Source organism: Simochromis diagramma, unplaced genomic scaffold (genome assembly GCF_900408965.1).
Source record: "Simochromis diagramma unplaced genomic scaffold, fSimDia1.1 OVJJ01000216.1, whole genome shotgun sequence".
NCBI classification, from domain to species: Eukaryota; Metazoa; Chordata; class Actinopteri; order Cichliformes; family Cichlidae; genus Simochromis; species Simochromis diagramma.
The window spans coordinates 3,211,976-3,227,192 of record NW_024386883.1 but is presented as its reverse complement, the minus strand read 5'-3'; the positions used below and the strand labels follow the sequence as shown (position 1 = coordinate 3,227,192).

General features: G+C 42.3%; 1 protein-coding gene across 1 annotated transcript; it reads left to right on the top strand.

Moving 5' to 3' along the window:
* Positions 1-5,425: 5,425 nt before the first annotated feature.
* Positions 5,426-14,473, top strand: dlat (dihydrolipoamide S-acetyltransferase (E2 component of pyruvate dehydrogenase complex)). Its single transcript, XM_040033056.1, has 14 exons — positions 5,426-5,847; positions 7,432-7,533; positions 7,610-7,734; positions 8,156-8,315; positions 9,891-10,017; positions 10,140-10,321; positions 10,417-10,564; positions 10,654-10,721; positions 11,003-11,089; positions 11,393-11,500; positions 11,610-11,728; positions 13,005-13,167; positions 13,263-13,399; positions 13,480-14,473. The coding sequence occupies exons 1-14, from the start codon at positions 5,593-5,595 to the stop codon at positions 13,607-13,609; spliced, it is 1,911 nt and encodes a 636-aa protein (XP_039888990.1). The 5' UTR covers positions 5,426-5,592; the 3' UTR covers positions 13,610-14,473.
* The last annotated feature ends 744 nt before the right edge of the window (positions 14,474-15,217 follow it).

Here is a 15,217-nt window from a genome sequence, read left to right as displayed (position 1 = left end):
CTTAGAGGTTAAAAACTTAAAATCAGTGTCCATTTAATGTGCTTTGTGCAGAGTTACCCTCATTGTGTTGACTACTATCACACAGAATTGGATGGATTGAAAGATTTGCTAATTCTTGAAAAGAGCAGAATTCTTGAAACAGAGTTAATTGAACAGATTCATATAAACAGAAAAACAACATCTTAACACAAAGAAAAGCAAAACAACCCCGGGGTGAAAAGCCTTAAACACATGTAGGTCAAAAGTCAACAAAGCCAAAAACTCTCGGGCATATCAGGGCTCTTATTTATTTGTGAGGAGTCACCAACTCCTCCTCCTTTTGTTTTGTAGCTTTGTATACTTTGCATTTAAATTTATTAAATTCCCATCTTTTATTTCCCTGACTGAGTCCAAATCTTTTTCATAAAACACAGTTAGCTAGTAGATGAGACTTACTTTGATCAGTATGTAATTTTACACCGTTTTGCGTCCTTCTTTATAGTCGACACATCACTTTCTGGACACTCCTGCTGGACTCTATCATCCATTGTCTTTATAGTTATTTGACAGGTTTGTGACGTGTTAGATATGAAATGATGATTATTTCGCTTATAATAGGACTGCCCCATCCAACTTGGCAGTTCTTGACTTCTTAACCCAGGTGCACTGCCAAGAATAGACTCTAAATCTCACTTCTACCACTTCAGTCAGTCTGTGCTATAGAAACAGCCGATACAGCACAAAAAACGACCAGGTGCATCTTCATATCAGCCATATTCTACCAACCATAAGGCATAATTTCCACCAGGTTCCTCTATGTTGGTAACTGGTTCCCATGTTTCATGTTTGTTCTCTTAAGTGCTCTGCTTACGCTGTTATCTTGTGCTCTAGTTGCTCCCGGATACTTCATGGCGCATGATTGAGACTCACCTCTGGGATTCTGTTTTCATACCTGCTCTCTGGGAATTCCTTGGCGCCTCACCTGCATGCCCTCCTGCCCACTCATCACCTCGGACCCAACTGAACTCAGGTCAGCCATCTCACACTCACGAATCCTCCTGGACTCACGCCACCTCTATCACTCCTCCTGCAAGTAAGCTAGGAAAAACTGTCATACTCACCTTCTCTTAAACTCACCCTTGGCTCCCGTTCTAACTCCATTCTCCTCTCTCCCAAGTGTGACCATTACATACCAGCCATGCTCCAGTTACCTTCACTGTCCCGTTTCTCTGGTTGCTCACAGCTACGTCACCACGCCATGTTTACCAAACCACTGTATTTTGTCACTGCTAATTGTTACCTCGGTCCTCTTTAGTCCTTTCTTGTGTGTTGAAAATAAAGGCTTTAATATTCTTTGTTGTCTGGGTCTGCTTTCTGGGTCCAACTTGAGGCTTGGTTACGATACATACAGTATGTCAAGTGTGGCAAAGGAAGTGTTTGTACTCCTGGTGCTTCATGAAAACTGACACGACAGAACGTTTATCCTCTGTGGGATAAACACTGAGATTTCCTGGAGGTTTGGATGTACATTTAAAATGGAGTAAAATAAAATGATCAATTATCAAGATACACAGAACAAATACAAAGAAATCTAAAAAAAACGACAGTAAGCAGTGTGAAGCCACTTATGAAAATGTAATATATCTTATTGCAAAAAAGTGTGTGGGGTACTGAGTCTATAGTGAGTAGAAACTTACTGTAATGTCACAAGTGGGAGGAGGGTTCAGTTCAGTGATAGCTGCTGGGTAGAAGCTGTTCTTTAATCTGGCAGTGGGTGAATTCAGTAACCTGTACCGTTTCCCAGGGAGGAGCAGAGTGAACAGACCAGTGGATGTCCTCCAGAGGCGGCAGGGGCTGGCTGATGATGCCCTGAACAGTTTTTATCACCTTGTGGAGAGTTTCTCTGTCTGCTGCTGAGCAGTTCCCAAACCAGACTGTTATACAGTACGTCAGGAGGCTTTATATTGAGCAGAGGTAGAAAGACTCTAATAGATTTGCAGACAGGTGGGCCTTCTTTAGTATTCTGAGGAAATAAAGTCTCTGTTGTGCCTTTTTAAAAATAGGAGCACCGTTCGTTGTCCATTTAAGGACCTCCCAGAAATATAAAGCAAGCACCCTCTCTACGTCAACCCCTGATTCCAGTGGCCTGAGCGCCCCTCGCTGTCGCCTGAAATCAATGATTTCTCTCTTTTTTTTTTTAATGTTCAGGGAAAGGTTATTATAACAGCACCAATCAGATACTTTAATTATTTTGTGGATATGTGATATCAGCAGAGATGGGAAGTAATGAAGGACAAAGCTTAAAACCATTCAAGGTTAAGCTGTGATTTTTTCTGTTTATAATTAACACTTTGTGAGTTTTTATGTCCAATAATAGCTGATGAGCTTTATCTCCATATTCTACCAGTTGGTGGTGGTAATGCATCATCATCTGAATATACTAATAACAGAGTTACATTAACTGATGATACTTAGTTTAAACAATCATTCACCACACATTTATTTAACTCAGCTTGTTAACTAAGCATCACTCCATTAGCAACTGAACTAAACTGTATATTCTGAGTAAACTTAACTTTTTTATTTCTTAAAAATAAAAATATACCTTTCAATCAATAGAGGTTGGTGGTGTACCAGGGGCAGGGGGGTGACTTCTGAACTGGTTTTTCCTCTTCTCTGCTTCATCTGTGGGGGAGGGAAAAGAAACAGAAACCCCCAAGACAACAGTAACTGATTTCAAGTTTAGTTGTCCTGGCAGTTGAAATGAAATTGTAATGTCGGTGAAATGGATTCAGTTTTGTTTACTGATATTTTGCAGTATTGAAGGTCTGAAGATTGGCCTCCCTCCATTCGCCAACCTCTAGCTCCCTTGTTAAAGAGAGAATGTGTACTTTAAGCCTCCTATTATTTCAGCAGACACGTTTCTGCTCACATAGTTCATATTTGTGAGTTACCTTACTTTCATCTATGAGCTCACTGCACACCAGATTTTGTGATCGCCGTACACAAAGGGTTGTGCGTTTTATGAGACTGTGGCATCCCAGTGAAAGAGGAATCTAATGTGATGCTTAGGAATGTCTGATTTGTCTCATCAAGCAAGGCGCACATCAGCCTGGGATGAGAGGCTGGAGCTTGAAACAGGCTTAACTCTTCCTTCGGTTGATGTGTGTAGACATGACAGCAAGATTTCAGAAAAACTCATGGAATTTTTTAACAATACTTTCAAATATTGTAGATCGTGCTAGACACTCAATGAAACACATGGAGGTTGTATTTCGTTCAACCGAAGTCCTCTTTTATTTGAAGAAAACTCATTGCAGATTCATGCTAATAACTTTGAAACAGTTACAACAACATATATAAAAAGTGGGCTTTCAACAGTCACCTACACGTGAAGTCCTCTACCCCACCACCCTCAGAAAAAACATACATTTCATGTTGTTCTCTTTTTTCTTTACAACTGTGAAAGAGTCATGGATTCACTGACTCTTGCTAAATGACCTCTGACAGTCCCCCAATTTCTAAAAAGGAGTTCAAACTAATAAAAACACACTGATTGACCTAAATTGTCACATGTGTAATCCTGCACTCACACTGTATTATTTTTGTTATACCTACTCCACTTTGCATACAGAGCTAACACATTAACTGAAGATGCCATTGTTACAACGCTCCACACCACCATCTCCCGCCTGGAATAACAGGGGTGTTATGCCAGGCTGCTCTTTAATGACTTTAGTTCTGCTTTTAATGCGATATTCCCTGACAGACTAATATGAAATCTGTTGGATATCGGACTTCCTTTTACCATCTGCTGCTAGATCGGAGGGGAAGACTGAAGAGTGTTGGAGGGCTGTGGAAAAAATAAAAGATTACATAACAAAGGTTCATTTTCACATTTTTTTGGGTCCAATTCTCTTTTTGCTTTATATATTCCCCCTTGTCCTAAATTATTAGGCGCTACAATAATATCTCCTATCATCTATATGCTGATGACATTCAGTTATACTGTTCTTTTAAAGTCTCTGAGTTTTATAAATTCTCTAGTTTAAGTAATTGCCTGAGAGAAATCAAGCAATGGTTAAACGACAAGTTCCTCCAGCTAGACTCTGATAAAAAAAACTTTAATTATTGCTCCCAACCATATCTTTTTACTTGTTTTTACAAATCAGTTTTAAATCGTTTTCAGACTGTACAAAATACTGCAGCAAGACTCTTAACACGCACCAACAAAAGATCTCATATCACCCCAGTTTTGGCCTCCCTTCACTGGTTGCCTGTAAGTTTTAGGTTTCATTTTCAAATTTTACTTCTAACCTTTAGGGCCCTACATGGTCAAGCTCCACAGTATAGATATCGGACCCGCTGAAACTGCATTCATCTTCCCAAGCTCTAAGGTCATCAGGTCAACGACCGCTGATTCCCCTAGCACTTGATGGAAAACTTGTGAAAAACTTGATCGTTCCTTTCAGGCAGTGGCACCACAGTTGTGGAATTCTCTTTCACTGTTTTTACACTGTACCGACCCCACTGATTCTTTTAAAAAGCAGCTGAAGATATTTTATATAGACAAACATTCAAATAATTTGTTGTTTTTATGTTGTATTTTATTGTTTTACATTGTCCAGCATATTGACTGTTACCTGCAATGCCACTTTCTGACCAACAGATGGCACTCTTACAAATACCAAATCAGATTTGGTATCTGTAGTCAGACAGTGCTTGTGTCATCAGTGTCACTTTAACATTACAAAGTGTAAAAACAAGTAAAAGATATTTACAATAAGCAGACCTCAGTGCCGAAAATTTAAAACACTGAAAAGCAGGCCAACTTTGTGTCATCCTCCGAATGCTTCATGACACTCTTAGACAGTTTTTATCCTTCAAGGCTGATTTGACTAAGTTATAATGTGTACATGGTTTTATTTATTTACTTATTTTACTTAAATTCACAAACTCATCACATTTACTTCGACTTACTTTGCTCCAGCCAGCTGTGTTTTTGTAGTCACGCGGGCATCGGACCTTTGGAACCTTTGTGAATTGGACAAAATCCAAAATAAATTCAAACTTGTGCACCCAGTTCTTTTTTAAGTCATTAAAGATGCCATGATGGGTTTATGTAAACTTCTCACTGTGATACATCCAAATCAAGATTCACAGGCTGGCTGAACCCAGGCAAACTTCCCAGTAAAAGAATCTACTGCCATCATGTGGTCATTGATGTGATTACAGCACAATTACATTTATCGCTAAAAACAGTTTGAACAGTTCTTATTATAATTTTTTCTTTGCGTTGCTTTGTTTCTTTAGCATTGCACTTATATTGACAGTGGTGGTGTTTTTTTGTTGTTTTGTTTTTGTTTTGGAGGTATTCAGCGACTGAATTTTGAGCCGCTGCGATTTACGACACCAACGACAAAGCTACGACAGCACAAGCAAGAAAGCCGTAAATGGTTGTGTTTGGGGCTGGAGGAGGTCATTAGAAAGTGAGGAGTTAAATAGGGGTTGGCTGTCAGGGAGAAGAGACCCTCGGTGTAGGTGTAGTTCTCATGCTGGTGTAAGTCATACATATTATTCACCAGCTCTGTATAGTATCCCAACCGCTGCGAAATGCTTCGTCTGATCCTGCGGCTCAGGCCGTCCTCCGGGCTCCGGTGTCCCCGTGCCCTCCCGGCCGGGCCTGCTGCGCTCAACTCCCGCTCTGCTCCCGGAACCAGCTGTCTGAGACGGCTTCATTATGGAGCGGGGTCCCGAGCCGCCTCTCTGGACTCCGGCTTCAGCTACAGAGCGACTCTTCTGCGGTCTCCCCAGCTAGCAGGTGGATGTCAGTGCAAGCGCTTCTACAGCCTGCCGCCACACCAGAAGGTAACGCTACCGGAGCCGGTGTCAGGTTGCTATAGCACCCATGTTCACCGCGTTAGCTAGCTTGACCTCCCCGCCTGTTACAGAGATCTGTTAAAAACGCTTTATTAGCTGGAAATCCGGCTCTTCCCTGTATGAGGTTAGCAGGAACTGTTGAACGATTAGTTTCTCCACTGTTCACTGGAGACACTGTTGTGACTGTTTGTGCTGCGGTTCTCCTGAATGACACCAATCCGTCAAACCTGACTTGTGTGCCCCAAACACGGAGGCCATAGGAAATACTTGGGTTATAAAAACTTAACACATGCCTGATGGTGCTGAGCGATACTGCAAAATTTGGTATCGATCCCGTTACCAAGTAAATACAGGGTTTCGGATTGCCAATCCCGATACTTGTAATTTATAAAGACAGCTTAAGTAGGGAACAGCAGTATGTTATTGTTTATGAGGTGATTCATAATAAATTTGCAAATTGTGAACAACTTTTAATGACCACTAACTAACTGAGCTTTACCTTCCATAATGGCTGTATTTTGTTTCCACAACAAAGTACAGCTTTCAGCTTGTCATCTATTTTGAAACAGTTTTTTAGACTTGGAACATAAATGTACCTTTCTCTAAAGCACTGTTATTTAAATGTGCTATAGCTTACAAAAAACAAGGATGTGACAGGTACCGCGAAAAGGTTCAGACACTTTTCAGAGCAAATGTTTGAGGTATATTTTACTTTCTCCAAAAATAATTTATCTAACACAGAACTTAGATCTTAGACATTAGAAGTAAAGTACAGGTTGTATCACAATCTGATACCAATATCAGTGTTTGTTTCAGTACTATTGATATTTGCTTCTGTCTGAGACATTTTAACACAGCGCATTCATTGTAAAGTTTTAAAAGACTAGATTCATACTTTGTCACTTTCCCCAAGTGTATTGAAGTCAGTTAGAGCAGGTGATTTGTGTTCTCCTCTACTGCATTAGACAGAGGACTTGGAGGGAGCTGATGGTTAATTGGTTGTGGCACAACTTCAGGAACTCCTGAAAACATGAAACAATTATAACGTGGGAAGTCTGACATGCTCGTCCTCCAATTTAAGTGACCTGCTGGTTTATACCTCTTTGTCAGTCGGGAGTGCTGCATGTGGAAATTACATGCTGTCCCCTAAATCATGAAACTGGCAGCTTCACTTTCCCCTTACAGTCCAGAGGTGTGCTCGTTAGGTTAATTGAGCATAGGTGCAGATTTGAGGCTGTGAGCCTGAATGAAACCCTCCATTTTTGACTCTAAAGTGGAAGGCTTCTCAGTAGTCCTTCCACCTTTGTGTTACTCCACCAATAGCATGTCATTTATCTTTGCTGTTATATAAAAAAAACTCAATAAAAATCAGATGTGGTGAAGTGGATGTAGGTCATTTTATTGAGCAATGAATGAGGTGATTATGATGATGTAGCAACAGCAGTTACAACACCTGACTTATGGCACTTTTTTGACTGGCCTTTTGGATACTCTAAAAGGATGATACAGATATTTTTTTTTATTTTAAGTTTTAGGTTAAACTTTGATTTTATTCATTTGCTTGTTCTTCAGGTGGAGCTTCCTGCACTGTCGCCCACCATGCAGACAGGAACGATCGCTCGCTGGGAGAAGAAGGAGGGGGAGAAAATCAGCGAGGGTGACCTCATAGCTGAGGTTAGGAGCCGCGTGTGCCCACGCTGCCGCAAAACATGATCGTGGTGTACATTTCTAATGTTGCCTCTCTCTGTAGGTAGAGACGGACAAGGCCACTGTGGGATTTGAGATGCTGGAGGAATGCTATCTGGCAAAGATCCTGGTTCCTGAAGGAACCAGAGATGTCAACGTTGGAGCCGTGATTTGCATCACAGTTGACAAGTTAGTGTGTTTGGACAGTCCAGATTCAGAGCTGAGGCCTGTTAGTTCACTGGTGGTTGTTCTTTTATAGTAATGGGACGAATTAATAGTTGAAAAACATTAAATGGGGAGCACTCTGTTTTGATAGTGGCAAAATGCTGCTTTTATTTATTTTTTTTCAGTCCTTTAAGTGCATCATTAATCCTAGAGCTTTAACAAACATGATAAAAAGACTTGAATCTTCAGAAAACCCTTAAAATAAACTTTAATGCTGCTTGGTTTACGTCTACATTTGTTATGAAATGTAATGAAATGTGCTATATCAATAATTGGCAGGTGCCACAATCAAATATGGGAGGTTAAAAGCTGACAGGGTGCCGTATGGCTCGATGCAGTTGTGTCAGTTTTTACTCATTATTTGTGGATATATTTTCCTCTGCAGCCCTGACTTGATCTCAGCCTTTAAGGATGTAACACTAGATTCGATCAAAGCAGCCGGTGCCACTCCTTCACCTACTGCCTCTGCTCCGCCTCCGCCACCCGCTGCTGCAGCGGCAGCTCCACCTGCAGCCCCTGGAAGCTCCTATCCCGCACACTTGAAGGTAAGCGAGCTCTCCCATAAACTAGTTCGGTCAGAAAGTCGTGGATTTGTGATGTAGACAGCATCTGTTTACGATGCTGTTTTGTGCGCGTAGTCTTGGTTTGATCAGGGTTGTCCAGGATCACTGTGTATCAGGGCAGTGAAGCGGGTACCACTATGGACTCTTCTGATCATGCGTCAGATTTTACTACTTTACTACAGTGTGTGGCATTAAACAGTTTCCGTGGGTGTGTGGTTTCCATGTATCTGTTATATCGCCAAAAGTTGATTCTGTTCATCTGGACGTAGCGTTTAGTGGGAGAAACGTTTCGTCACTCATCCAAGTGACTTCCTCAGGCTCAGCTGACTGCAGGTTTCCCCAATCTTATAAACAGTACATTTGCATAATGACTGAAACCAGCCCACTGAAGGAACAATGGGCTGGGAGGTCGGTTCCTTAATCTTAATTATGCAAATTCTCATGACCCTTGATCAACAACCACTGATCAAAGCCCACTGATCAATGGCCATGAGTACCATTCACAGAGAGTTGGGGAATGGCTGCAATCACAGTATTGTAAGATGGTGAAAGATGTACCCTCCTCGATTCAGAGATGGTCTTTCTCTTTTCACGTAAATGGCCTCCTTGACTCCGCACTCAAACCAGCGTTCCTCCCTGTCCAGGATGTGTACATCCTCATCGTTGAAAGAGTGTCCACTGGCCTGTAGGTGTAAATAGACTGCAGAGTCCTGGCCTGACGAGGTAGCTCTTCTGTGTTGTGCCATCCGCTTCGCCAGAGGTTGTTTGGTTTCTCATATGTGTAAATCCTGGCAATCCTCCTGGCACTTAACAACGTACACTATCTTACTCTGTTTGTGTCGGGGGACCCGATCCTTGGGGTGGACCAATTTTTGGTGCAGCATGTTTTGGGGTTTAAAAGCCACAGACCCGGTGTTTAGAAAAAAAAAATGCGTCTCAACTGCTGCAATACTCCCAGCTTTGACAAATGTCCAGCTGGGATAACCACATTTACTCAGGGTCTTCTTGATGTGCTGTTCTTCTGCTTCCCTGGCTGCTGTGTCTGTGTTCGCTCTGTGTTGTAGTTCCCTGATGACACCCAATTTATGCTCCAGTGGATGATGACGGTCAAACCTTAAATACTGATCTGTATGCGTAGGTTTGTGGTACACATCAGCTTTTCGATGTCCACCATTACTGATGGAAATCTCAGTCTAAGAAGGCTAACTTGCCATTTTTAGACTGCCCTATCTGTTATATTTTTAACTTTCTCTATTTGAAGGACTATTTTCTTTCTCCTTATTTAAAAAAACTAACAAAAATAATGTCACACCACGTCATCATTTAATCAGAGAGAGGTTAAAGGCTTTAATTTGCTGGAGGCTGTGCCACAAAATTGTCCCTGCCCTTACTTCACCTGTGAATGTCCCTGTAACATCATTCAGTGTCTTCAGGGGTGATCGTGAAGAAATTTTCTCTAGACCTTTAACAGTGTTTGTTGTAACTTGACTAGATGCTGAAGAGGTGGTCAGTCTTTTTCAGGTCTATTGTTCACATTTGTGGGAATTTGTGTTACAGATCGCACTTCCTGCTCTTTCTCCAACCATGACGATGGGAACAGTGCAGCGCTGGGAGAAGAAGGTCGGAGAGAAGCTGAGCGAAGGAGATCTCTTAGCTGAGATCGAAACTGACAAGGCGACCATTGGTAAATCCAAACGGATTTGAACACATCGATCCTAAAGCGTGTCCACTTTCAGCACTACAGAGGAAAAAATATTTATATGATCTTACTTTTAATACATCCTGGTCCTGTGTGTTTGCATACAGGCTTTGAGGTGCAAGAGGAGGGGTATTTGGCAAAAATCCTGGTGGCGGAGGGAACCCGTGATGTTCCTCTGGGTGCGCCGCTCTGCATCATTGTAGAGAAGGAAAGCGACATTGCCGCTTTCAAGGATTACGTCGAAACTGGGGTGGTTGAGGTTTCCACACCACCTCCACCTCCAGCACCGGTGAGACTCACAGAAAACTTGCACTTTCAAATAAGAAGTCATTTGGCTTTTGTACAGTTTTAAGATGCCTTAAGAACACTTTGTTTATGTTGTAGGTCGCAGCTCCAGCTGCTGCATCACCTGGTCCTGCTCCACCACCAGCAGCTGCTGCCCCTGCAGCACCCAGGAAGGGTCGTGTGTTCATCAGCCCGCTTGCCAAGAAACTCGCTGCCGAGAAAGGAATTAACCTGGCTCAAGTCAGCGGTACGTAGCTGGACCTATGTGATGGACGAAGAGCGTTTGCTGAAGCTTTTACATTTTAATTTTTTAATTTTAAATACTCTTTTGTTCAGGGTCTGGCCCTGATGGACGCATCACCAGGAAGGATATTGAGAACTTTGTTCCACCAAAAGCCGCACCTGTAAGGGAAACCCATACTGTTGAGTCACATTAGTGCCCATCAGCCCAGTTAAATCATGTGTACCCGTTCTTATTGTTTAATGGTCCTTTTCTTAATACCGATGTAATACTGACAGTCTGATCAATAAGTCCCTGTCAGTCATGCCCATTTTTCTTTTAAATGATACATTTAGCTGTTGCAGGACAGTGATTTATCTGTTTTGGCAAATCACAATTATTAATTAATTTCCTGTACCTCTGTTTCTGTTGTCTGTAATGCAAATTAAATCTCTACGTCTGCAGGCTGCTCCAGCTGCTCCTGCATTTGCACCAGCCCCTGCTGCACCAACTGGCACCTTCACAGACATCCCTATCAGCAACATCCGCAAGGTGAGCACCACCACACACCTGCCTCTTGATGGGCCATTACATTCTGTGATGACTTCCGCTGCTAGCAGTCGGTGCATTAGCGGCTCCTTCTGTGCGGGGTGCTGTGCTGGTGTATTGAGAGCTTGGAGGCAAATGTCCCGAGGAGATCTCAGCGTAGCTCTGTTATCTCTGACCTGTGCTAACACATTTTGCCCCACAGGCGGGCACTCCATTTATCAAAACAGACCCAGCCAGCACACCTCATTCCTCTTGGTGATGAATAATGGATCAAAGCTAAAGTGCATATATTTGTCTCTCCTGCAGGTCATTGCTCAGAGGTTGATGCAGTCCAAACAAACCATCCCCCACTATTATTTGTCTGTAGATGTCAACATGGACCAAGTGCTTGAGCTTAGAAAAGAACTCAACGCTGTGAGTTTGTGCTTTCTAATAGAGGTGTAACTGTAGTTTTGTTTTTATCACTGCACTAAAACCTCATTTCCAGCATCTCATAAACGATTTCACCCTCTTCTCTCTGCAGGAGGTGAAAGCCCAGAATATCAAACTTAGTGTGAATGATTTCATCATCAAAGCTAGTGCTCTGGCCTGCCTGAAGGTTCCTGAATGCAACTCGTCCTGGTTGGACACAGTCATTCGTCAGTGAGTAAAAACTCATTAAGAGCCACATGGAGTTTAGTTTCTATAAGCAGCAAACCGAAAACACGTTCTCCTGACTGTGGAAATATCCATCTTGCTTTGTATTCCCAGCCATTGTCTCTTTGGATCTTATCTTTAAATGAGTGCATGCATCACAGAGTGTGTTTACATGCCGTTGGGGAACATTACGCCAGTAAGTCATTTAAATGATAAAACCTTGTTACTGAAGGCAGAAACCATCACAGCCGAAAGCAACTAGTGCAGACTGGTGGTTCTCTCACAGCAGCCGGGACGTGTACAACCACAAGATAGATGCAGAGAAATGAAGTTAACTTGATAGGGAAGTTTAAAATTTAGATTTTTAATTTCAAGATAAATTAACTTTATTTTGTTTTAATTATTGCGCTTGATTGAAACATTTCAAAGTTGGGCAGCATGATTTTAATAATCAAAGACAAAGTCTCGTTAGCACTGGTGAGGTGTCAGTTTATTTGCAGCAGAGGGGAGAGTAGCAACATGAAATTACATGATTTCTAACGTTGCTTGTAGCTGAAATTATTTCCATTTTCTGTGCTGTTTAAGTGTACATGAAGTCACTTGCACAGTTTCTTACACTGCGTGAGACTTTTTTTATTTTAGTTGTTAAGATGAAGTGTGCAGTATTGATTTAGAATAATAGTGGCCCTACAGTGCACTCGTTTACACATTCGCCCAACAAGCAAAACATCCCGGTAGGAGACGCAGATCTCTTTGGGTTTGTGTCAGTAATGGCATCTGGTATAAAAATGTGCCAAATCAAAACACGCGGAGCTACTCGCTGTGGCCACCTTTTGTGAATAACAGAGTGCCTGAAAGCAGCTTGTTGACTTAGAATAATAATGCAATATCTCCCTCAAGTGCAAAGTGCAATAGTTACAATGCCTTTATTAGACTTCCCATTATATCGGTGTGCTCCACTGCCTACTTGTATCATTGTTAATACTGCTATTAGCATTATTTACCTCTCTATTTATAGTTATTTATGGTAGTATAAAACATATTGTTATACTCTTATTCTAATAAGAGTGCCTGTCTGTAAATATAAAGTTCACCAGTGCTTCCAGTTGTGTTGTATGCTCGTGCTTAAATGACAGTTATCTTAATGATGTGATGTTTCTCGGGTTGGCAGTTTCAGTTTTGCCAGCAGAGAGCGCTCGGAATAAGTCTTTCAGTTACGAAAGGGTCGCCTTGAAGAGAGAACTGCGCCGGCATCTGTAATGACTTTATTTATGTTTTCCAGGAATCACGTGGTGGATGTGAGTGTGGCCGTGAGCACAGCCAGTGGCCTCATCACGCCCATAGTGTTTAACGCCCACATCAAAGGACTGACCTCCATCAGCTCAGATGTGATGGCTCTCGCTGGCAAAGCAAGGGACGGCAAACTGCAGCCTCACGAGTTCCAGGTAAGGCTTTTTAATATTCTGACTGAGTGATAATTTTTTTTTTTTTTTCCCCTTTCTTCGCAAACCTAAATTGTCTTCTTTATTTTCCCAACCAGGGAGGTACATTCACGATCTCTAACTTAGGCATGTTTGGCATCAAGAACTTCTCGGCGATAATCAACCCTCCTCAGGCTTGCATCCTCGCTGTCGGTGGCTCAGAGAAACGCCTCATGCCTGCTGACAACGAAAAAGGGTCTGTGCATTTATGTAGTAATGTAACAGAATGGCATGGTATCATTTTAAACTGCCGTCTAATGCAGCGGGTCCTTGCAGGTTTGACGTAGCCAACATGATGTCGGTGACGCTGAGCTGTGACCACCGGGTGGTGGACGGCGCGGTCGGTGCACAGTGGCTCGCAGAATTCCGCAAGTTCCTGGAGAAACCCGTCACCATGCTGTTGTGACGAGACTGTACTGCCATCAAACTGCAGCAACAGGCAGAGGCTTCTCACTGAAGCGATCCGATTGGTCTAAACTGGTCTGGATCCTCCCGTGATTGGCTGGCCCTGGCACCAGGTCACTCCCTGTTACCCAGAAGGGGAAGAGGCAGGACTCACTCCGCTTACTTGTCTGTCTCGCTTTCTTTCCTACCGATCTGTCTCCCCTCTTGCGCTTTCTCACCTATACTCTATTTATTGTGGCCCCCATCTTACACGAGACCAGAATTAGGAGCAACTTACCCTAGAAGAGCAACTGACTGTGCGTCACTAAAAAGGGAAGTGTTACATGTCAAACCAGAGAGCAAATCTATCCCGTATACCCCTATTTCTGCCAACTTACATACGGGAATCTGTGAATGTTAGAAAATAGGAAATGCTATTTGTGGATAAAAGATTTAAGATGTTTGTATGCTTGTTGGGGATCTAAATGTTGAGGCTCACACAGATCTACACACCTGTCCCTGTTATGATCCCAGACACTCAAAATACAAGATGTTTTCTGTAGGGAGGGTGAAGCTAGGGTTATGTATATTGACTGTGGATGAAAAGAGTTGTATGTGTATATTTGTATATGGTGGTGAGACGTTTGGATAAAAACAAATCAAGCTCTTGGAGACCTCACCATAGAACTTAATAACTGTATAGCTCAAAATGAAAAAGGCTGCCCTTACAGGAAATATCGAACAGTTTTGCCAATTCTCTCTTCAGCGGGGATGTTTTGTTTTCTAGTCTCAAACATTCTGTATTTCACAGCTGGAACGCACAAAGGTGGTGTTGGATGCTATTTGTAATTTGAATAAACTGGGTGAAGACAACCTTGTGCCATAAGCTCCTTTGTTTTGTGTTGTTGTTGTTGGAAGACTTGATGTAAGATTGTATTCACACACGGTGATCTGCCCAAATCGAAGTGCAAGTGATGTACCTTTCTTGGGCATTGGTCTGATTGCAAACGACACCTGAACCTGGAGCCTCAGTGACCACGTTGGTTCAGGTATGTGGATGACATCTAGGTGAAAATCAAATCTCAGGATGTGCCACAGTTCACTGATCACATTAACTCGGTGGACCAACACAACTTTGCCAGTGAGGATATGAAAAGTGAAAGGTTAGCCTTCTTAGACTGAGATTTCCATCAGTAATGGGAGACATTTAAAAACTGCTTTGTACCATAAACCTACACATATGGATCAGTATTTAAGCTTTGACTCTCATCACACTCTGGAGAAGAAACTGGGTGTCATCAGAACGTTACAACACAGCGTGGATATCATTCCCACAGATATGGTGGCCAGGGGAGCAGAAAAGCATATCAAGAAGGCCCTGAGTAAATGTGGTTATCCCAGCAGGACTTTTGTCAAAGCTGGAAAGGCACCTAAAGAAAGCTCCAGGCGATCCAGGAGAGAACAAGGACAACTGCTGTCTAAGCGAAAACCTTTAGTGATCCACAATGTACCATTTCAGTCAATTTTTCATGTTAAAAATACAGGTGGATGATGAATCAAAGGAAAAGCCTGAATGTTTGACTCCTACAGTGAGTAGAGCTGGTGGATGTGTCTTTGTGTGTGTGTGTGT